At 64.7% G+C, this 8,439-nt stretch overlaps 1 protein-coding gene across 1 annotated transcript; it reads left to right on the top strand.

Moving 5' to 3' along the window:
• Nucleotides 1-622: 622 nt before the first annotated feature.
• Nucleotides 623-7,945, top strand: NES (nestin). Its single transcript, XM_037370854.1, has 4 exons — nt 623-1,516; nt 2,323-2,447; nt 2,953-3,026; nt 3,602-7,945. Exons 1-4 carry the CDS (start codon nt 704-706, stop codon nt 7,444-7,446), a joined length of 4,857 nt encoding a protein of 1,618 aa, XP_037226751.1. The 5' UTR covers nt 623-703; the 3' UTR covers nt 7,447-7,945.
• Nucleotides 7,946-8,439: the final 494 nt, after the last annotated feature.

Genomic DNA, 8,439 nt, shown 5'->3' with positions numbered 1-8,439 from the left:
GTGGTTGTCCCTGTGCAAAGGGATGATGGAATGGCTGGATCCTGGGCACCAGTTCAGCCATAGCTTGTGCTGGGGCCAAAACTGCCCCGGCCACCGAGAGCCACCGGTGTCCCCCGTGCAGCCATCAGGACTGAGACCCCCCCATGGGCTCCACCTGGGCTCCCCTGGCCCCAGATTTTGGAGTGGCGTGAGGTCGGTGAGCCGCCGTGGAGGGGTGCCTGCAGCCGAGCCCCCAGGCATGGGCACCAGCCACCCCCATGGACACCCCCAAGCCCACCGGCAGCCTTCCCACACCCTGGCACAGCGCTCAGGCTTGGGGGGGGGTGGGGGTGGATTTTCCCAGCTGAGCCATGCCAGCGGGGGGAATCCAACCCCTCCAACCATCCTCCCAAAGCGTGAAGAGACACGTTGCCCTTCCCCAGGGCTGGGGAATCGCGGCGGTGTCTGCCAGAGCAGGGCTGGGCGTCGAGCCCATGTGGGCTGGAGCCAGCCCGGCTGTGGAAGGGTTAAATCCGGCTGCTCGCCTGGGTCTCAGGGGCCTCCCACTCGCCCGGTGGTGGAGTATGAATAGCTGCGTTCCCCTCCATTCCCAGCCACTGGCTTCCCTCCCTGCCTTCTTCCCTCTCCTCCAGAGCCCCAGCATCCTCCCCGGCATCCAGAGCTCCGGCATCCTCCAGAGCTCCGGCATCCTCCGGCAGCGCCGATGCTGAGCACGGAAAGTTTCGCTGGGGCGAGAGCCCTGGGCGAGGAATCACTGCAGATGTGGGACCTCAACAAGCGGCTGGAGGCCTACCTGGCCCGCGTGAAGTTCCTGGAGGAGGAGAACGAGGTGCTGCGAGCCGAAATCCAGAGTGCCAAGGGCAGCCCCGCGGGGGACTCGTGGAGGGCGAAGTATGAAGAGGAGCTGCGGACCCTGCGGGATGCGCTGGATCATGCCTTCAGGGAGAAGTGCACAGCCGAGCTGGCCAGGGACAACCTTTACGAGGAGGTCCAGCAGGTGAAAAGCAGGTGCCAGAAGGAGCAGGCGGCCCGAGAAGAAGCCAAGAAGCAGCTATCCCTGAGCAGGAAGGAGCTGGAGGAGGAGAGGCGAGCGCAGATCTGGCTGAAGGAGAGAGCCGTGCAGCTGGAGAAGGAGGTGGAAGCCTTGCTGGAGGTGCACGAGGAGGAGAAAGCGGGGCTGGACCAGGAGATCGCAAACTTCTCACAGAGCCTGGAGACCTTCCGCTGCGCGCCGGTGGCTTTCCAGCCAGTGGAGGTGGAGGACTACTCCAAGAGGCTCTCGGAGATCTGGAAAGGGGCGGTGGAGACCTACAAGACAGAGGTGTCACAGCTGGAGGGTTCCCTCTGCCAGGCCAAGGAGAACCTCTGGAAGGCTGTGGAGGACAACCAGCAGAGCCAGCTGCAGCTCCAGCACCTGGAGAAGGACCTGGCGGGGCTCAAAGCACGGAAGGAGATGCTGGAGGAGAGCCTGGCCCGGCAGTGGCAGGAGCAGCGCGGGGAGGCAGAGAAATTCCAGGTGGGCAAAGGCGGTGGGGAGACACTGGTCCCCTGGGGAGGGGGAGAGCAGGGTGCTGGGGGTGCCTAGGGGGGTGCCCAGGGCAACGGAGCAGAGGGAGGGAGCAGACCCCAGGGCAGGGACGGCTGGTGGCCCTGGCTGAGCTGCAGATGGGGAGGAAGCTGGGGAGGGTGGGAGGAAGAGCAGAGCAGCTCGGGGACATCCTTGTCCCCATCACAAAGGGGACCTGGGGCGAGCAGCAGCCAGACACCACCTCCACCCCCCCACCCCCCTGCCCCACGTCCTGCTGGGCTGCAGAGCGGGGGTCCCGCTGCCCCCCCAGGGCCGGCTGCGGGCAGAGGCTGCGGCGGGGTTGTGGGGAGGAGAAACTCTGAGCGACTTCGCTGCAGCTGCAGCCCAACAGCTGCAAAAGTCATTGAGGGGAGGGAGCTGGCGGAGGGGGGGGGCGACGGGGCTGGGGGCCACCACAGCCACGCCTGGGGAAGGGTCCCTCTTTGTTCCAGCCATGGGCGCACGGAGCAGGGGGTGCCACAGCCCCCAGAGATGGTTCTTTCCCACGCTGGCCTCCTGCAGGCCTGGATACCCCCCCAGCCTTCCCTCCCTCCCCCAGCAGCTCCCTCCCCATCGCCCCCCTCTCCCCATCCTCAGCACCCTCCCCGAGTAAACACCCAGTGGCCAGCACCCCTCTCCCCGCAGCATCCTGCGGGGTGCTGGGTGCAAGCGAGAGCCACCTGCGTGCTCCCACATCTGGCAGGGGTCTGGCAGGGCTGAGGTGTCCCTGACCCCCCCCCCAACGCCCCCCACAGCTGGCAATGGAGGCCCTGGAGCAGGAGAAGCAGACCCTGCGGGTGCAGATCGCCCAGGTGCTGGAGGACAGGCAGCAGCTCATGCACCTCAAGATGTCCCTCAGCCTGGAAGTGGCGACCTACAGGTGAGGTCCCCAACGGGTGCGGGGGGGGGGGGGGGGGGGGGGGGCGGTCTGGGGAGGGCTTGGGGACAAGTGAGGGGGTCTTGCCTAGGGGCAGCCCTGCGCCCCTCTTCCAGCCCTTCCAGATGGCCCCAGACAAAGGCAGGCTGCCAGGGGACTGGGGGGACAATTAGCATGAGAATAGGGGCTGTCCCCAGCCCAGGCGAGGGGCCTCCCCGGCAGAGCATGATGTCACCCGGCACAGCACGGACACTAATCCTGGGGACGGGGGATGGGAGGGGAGACAAGAGCAAGGGGGGGTTGCTCCGGTCCCCCCCAGCCCCTCACCGAGCCAGGCCAGGGTAACCAAACCACCCATAGCCCCTCCGTGCCTCAGTTTACCTGCAAAGGAGCCACCGTAGCCCAGCGGGGCAGCTGGGCTCTCACCGTGGTGCACCCACCCACCCCTCCCCAGCACCCAACCCCCAGCACTCACCCCCCAGCACCCACCCCGCTCCTCTCCTTGCAGGACGCTGCTGGAAGCGGAGAGCACCCGCTTGCAAATGCCAGCTGGGGAATACAAGCTGGCCAACGGCTTGCGAGGTAAGGGAGCACCAGCCCCAGCCCCAGCACCACCACCACAGCACCCCGGGGGGGTCGGGGGGTGAGGCTGAATATAGACATGAGCATTTTCCTGGCAGCAGTTGCTCGGCCGCAATAGGAAGGTGCGAACAGCGGCCGGGGGGCTCGAAGCCACCACAGCGCAGATAAGGGCTTATCTACTTCTTCGCCTCTTTTTTTAATTCAGCCCCCCTGCACGGGGAGGGCAGGAGCGGATCCACATGCCCAGCAGGACCACAGGCTATTAAGAAGCTCAACATTTCTTTTTTTCCTCCAAAAAATTAACGAGGAAAACCTGTCACCTGCACGCTTCCCCCAGCAGCGGGACCCGAGCGCGGCTGCAGCTGGGCAGAGCATCGTCCCTGCGTGATGCCAAATTCCCCAGGAGCATCAGCGTCGGCTGCACTCCAGAGAGGAATTTCCCACTTTCCATTAAGGGGCTGTTTAAAAATAGGAGAGGGGGCAGCAAGAGGCAGCCAGGCGGGCAGGGGAGGGCTGGGGGAACCACGCGAGCGGCTTTCCAGCACGCTCACCGTGCTCCTCCTCGCTCTTTGCAGATCTCAAGCTGGAGGTGGGCAGCAGCAGCAAGCTGGCACCAGTGAGCATCGAGGCCAGGCGGCTGCTGCCCTGGGACCACCATGCCAGCCCCTCCATCTTCCCCAGGGCAGAGGGGAGGGGGCCGACAGCAAAAGCCCAAAGTGACCCCCTGACACCCAAAAGCCAGAGCCCCGGTGCCAGGGAGCTCCAGAAAATCAGCTCAGTCCTCCATGCCACGGCACCACCGGCTGCCAGCACGGCCAGGGAGCCGGGTGGTCCCAGCTGCCCCACGCCGAGCCCCTCACAGCCTGGCAAAGCTGCCCCTCCTCTTTCCCCGGAACCCCCCAGCCCTGTGCCGCCAGAGCCAGGGAGCCCAGGGGGAGAGGGTCCCGCCTGGCCGGGGGGAGCCAGGGGTGAGATGGGCCAAGGGAAGGAGCATCCTCTGCCTGGAGCCATGGTGGAGACCCACGATGCCAGCGTCGAGCCCCCGGGAGCAGCAGCTCCCCCCAGCCTGCAGTTCCCAGCCCAGCTGGTCAGCGAGGTGCTGGAGGATGCTCTCAAGGAAATGAAAGACGATGCTCAGCCCAAAGAAGAGCCCACGCTCAGCGCCACATGGGCCCCCCGCGCCACCCATGCCCCTAGCCCCATTCCCCCCATCGATGCCTGCAAAGGGGCTGTCACAGAGGGGGTCAGGGAAGAGCAAGACCCCTCCGAGGGTGCCTGGGATGACGAAGCCCCCGAAGCAGAGGAGAGGGCTGGGGAAGCCGTGCTCCAGGGGCTGGCTGTGGAGAGCAGAACCCTGCGGGATGGAGCCACGTCCCCACCAGGACCACATCCCTGTGGCACAGCTGCTTGCCTAAGCGCTGCGGTGAGCCGGGAAGAGATGGGAGCATGGGAGGAGGAGATGCCCACTGCACTGAGCCCGAGGGAACCCGAGACAGTGGCCCACGAAGAGGCCACGAGTGGCCCTGGACAGATGGGGACCAGCTGGGAAGAGCGAGAGAGAGGGGAGGATGAGGCAGAGGCCCCAAGCATGGAGGCATCGCACCTCTCGGAGGATGAGAAGGAGAGGGGACCCCACAGCCCCCGCGGGGAGGAAGGTGATTTCCAGGATGAAAGAATGGATGCACAAGAAGGCAAGTCCCCCCAAAGGGAAGCTGAAGCTGCTCAAGCTGTCCTCATGGAAAGCCACCCAGTTTTGCCCACGGAAAGTCACCTGGAAGAGGACCTTGTTGATGGAGAGCAGGAGAAGTTTGAATATCGGGAAATACCCGTGTGCGAGATGGATCTGGCTGCAGAGGAGGAAAGGGGGCTGGAAATGCACCCAGGGCAGGAGACGTGCCCAGAGCAGGAGCCCTCGAGCATCCCTGAGGCCATCCCAGCAGAAGAGGCTTTATCAGGGGCTGAAGAAAATACTGTGGAGAGGGAGGACCCAGGCAGAGCTAAAGATGGTGAGGGAGAAAAGGGAAAGGCCGGTGGGGAGGCGCTGGGAGGAGAAGACCCCTGGGCAGGGGAGGCTGTGGGACCCGAAACCCTGGGACAGGAGAGTGGAGCCCAGGAGGAGCCCAGGGACCTGCAGGAAAATGGCTTTGCAGGAGAGGTGCAGGAGCAGGAGCCGGAGCTGGAGCCAGGAGAGGAGCCCTGGGGCGGGGAGGGTGATGGCAACGGCCAAAAAGCCCATGCGGAGGACTGGGAGGTGACAGCAGAGGACACAGAGGGGACTCTAGGGACAGAAGAGCCAGCCTGGGCAGATGACACCCCGACAAGTGCAGGAGGGCTGGAAAGTGAAGAGAGAGATGGCACGTCGCCAGCAGAGCTGGAGGAAACCCAGGAAGATGATGAAGAAGATGCTGAGAGCCAGGGGATGAGCCAGCAGCAGCCGCCGCCGGAGGATGAGCCAGCCCCAGAGCTGGCAAGGGCTGAGCAGGATGGGACCGCGGGGCAGCCTGCCCAGGCACCCGCAGATGCCCCCTGGCACGGGGACAGCCGGGAGGCAACCGAAGCTCCGGAGGAGCCATGGGAGGTGCAGAATGAAGATGCTGATGATGAGCTCGGCTCAGAGCCGGGACAGCCAGAGAGCAGCAGCACCGGCCTTGTGGCACTTCAGCCGGTGCCAGGTACCAGCAGGGAGAGCAGCGAGTTGGCAGAGGAGGATGCTGAGCGCTCGGAAGAGCTGGACCCAGCATCTGGGATGGGCAGGAGGATGGAGCTGGAGGCCACGCTGCCCGACAGCACGCCCTTGGACCTCTCCGAAGGGGAGATGCTGGCCGCGGGCGCACCCAGCCAAAACCCTGCGGAGACTGAGGAGCCCACAGAGGCAGCCCCTGCCTCTGGAACAGCTCCGGAGGAGGAAGGGTGGCTGGAAAGGAGGGACAAGCCACCAACTCCCACCATGCCTGAGAGCCAGGAGGAGGAGGCAGGGACAGAGGCAGCCCCTGCGGCAGAGGGTGTTGAGGAGGAGGAAGGTTATTTCATGGTCTCTGCTCCCAACCAAGAGGTGTCCAGCTCGGAGGAGGCTGAGATCTCCGAGGACTTTGAAGAAATCAAAGTTGAAGCAACCGAAGCCAGCAAAGATGAGCTGGAAGCTCCGGGAGAAGCATCTCCGGTGCCAGAGGATGAAGGGCACTTCGAGGCGTTTGTTGGTGAAGCAGAGGAAGACCTGAAGATGCCCACAGAAGAACCTGAGATGCCAAAGGATGAGGATGAGGATGATGCTGGAGGCTTTACTGCTGAGCTGGAGGAAGACCCGGCTGTGCTTGAAGCAGATCCCGGCTCCCCCGGGGCTGCAGGGCAATTAGCAGGTGGCACTGATGAGCCAGCCCAGGGTGCCACGGGCACTGGCGCGGGTGAGGGACCGGCACGCTTGGAGGGTTTGGCTGCTGAATCGGATGAGGAGATTCCGCTCGCTCTGGAGAGCGATGCCGGCAGCACCAAAATGCTCCCTGGCTGCAACCTGGGGCTGGTGGGGCAGGAGGAGGAGGAGGAGGAGGAGGAGGAGGAGGAGGAGGAGGAGGACCCCGGCACAGCTCCCCATGACACGGCTGTGCCCATCCCCCCAGCACTCCAGACCCCCACGATGCCCGTTTCTCTGCAGCCTGACCAAGCAGAGCAGACATCGGATGAGCAGCCACCTGCGGAGGAGGAAGCACTGGAGGGTGACAACCCTTCCCCAGCCGGGGATGAGGAGCCCCCCGAAGCCGACCCACCTCGGCCGGGCTCCCCACCGGAGCAGGGAGGTTTTCCAGAGATGATTAAAGAAAGCCTGAGCGCGGCTGATCTCTCTGCAAAGGTGTCGGCAGACGTCATGAAAGACTCGGATATATTGGAAATAGTCGAGCAAGCCCTGGAGTTCAACCAGGAGCTGGTGATGGGAGTGAGGGCGGCTGAGGGTGGGCAACAGGATCCCGGCGGGACTGAGCTCCCCCAGGACACTGGGGAAGACTCCTCGCCTGCCTCGTCCAGTGAGGAGGAGCCGACGGTGCAGGAGGCACCGGCAGATGCGGCAATGGCAACAGAGGGTCCGGTTCGGGCTGAGAACGGGCTGCACCGGGAGGCCAGCCTGGAGGATCTGACTGAATTCACCGAGGAGGTGCTGAACGGCATCACCGATGCCCCACCGGCACAGGAGTTCCCCACCGAGACCGCAGACCCCACCGCGGTGATGCCACTACAGCCCTCAGCTCCTGGAGATGTCACCCCCGCCACCAAGCTGGCCGATGCCACCCCGCGTGGCAAGCACGGCGGAGCCGACACCAGCCCCGTACCGTCCGCTTTGGGGGGGGACGTCTTGTGCCTTGCACCCGACCAGCCGCCAGCGTGCCGGCTGAGAGCTGAGCAGGAGCCCTGGTCCTCAGGGGACGAGTGATGGTGGCCAGGGGGGGACCCCTCCGGTAGCCCCCTCCCTGCCAAAACCCAGCCCCCTCACTTTACCCACCCACCCACCTAAAGCTTCTCCATCTCTTTATGATTTTTTTTAACACCTTTGTGTGGATTTTTTGCACCCCTTGTCAGAGTGAAGAACCACCAAGCTCAGTTCCCTGCCCAGCCCCCCCAAATTCGCATGCTTGCTCCGGGACCCCAGCCTCATTTTCTGCCCCCTCTGGGTGGGTTGCCGCGGCTGTATTTAATTTAAACCCCATATTTCCCCCTTCCCTGCAATCTCCCCCCCTTCAACCCCCCAGCACACCTGCCCCAGGAAGCCCAGCTGGAAGCTGGGGACCCCCACAGGCTGTACCCCCAGACCCAGCGCCTCGGGGTGAGGGCACCCCCGGGGTCCCCTGCCCCCACCTGCCGACACTCGTGGGGCTGACCCATGCCAGATGTATTCGCTGCCTTGACGTTAATTTAATAAAGCCTCGTCCTCCCACTCGGACCCGCTGCAGCCCAGCTCTCCTCATTGCCATGGCTAGGGGGCTCGGGAGGGGGGGCTCGGGGTGGGGGGGGAGGTGCTCGGGGGCAGCAGCCCTGGGGCACAGCTTGCAGAGCTTGCACTTCCAGGCTGCTTTCCATCAGGAAAACGCGCCTGGGGCTGTCCAACAGCACGGGCTGGGGACATGGTCCCCAGGATAATGCTCCCCCATCCCTGAGGCAGTGCAGCCCCCCGGGGCCATGCTACCCCATCCCTGGGGTGATGCAGCCCCCTGGGGTGATGGTTCCTCATCCCTGAGACAATGTTCTCCCATCCCTGAGGTGATACAGCCCCCCAGGGCGATGGTCTTCCATCCCTGGGGTGATCCAGACCCCCAGGGCAATGCTCTCCCATCCCTGGGGTGATGCAGACCCCCAGGGCAATGTTCTCCCACCCCTGGGGCAATGCAGCCCCCCTGAGTGATGCTCCCCCACCCCTGGGGTGATGCAG

Source organism: Falco rusticolus, chromosome 19 (assembly GCF_015220075.1).
Source record: "Falco rusticolus isolate bFalRus1 chromosome 19, bFalRus1.pri, whole genome shotgun sequence".
Classification (NCBI taxonomy): Eukaryota; Metazoa; Chordata; class Aves; order Falconiformes; family Falconidae; genus Falco; species Falco rusticolus.
The sequence above is the reverse complement of the archived record's forward strand: the minus strand, read 5'-3'. Positions and strand labels throughout refer to the sequence as shown.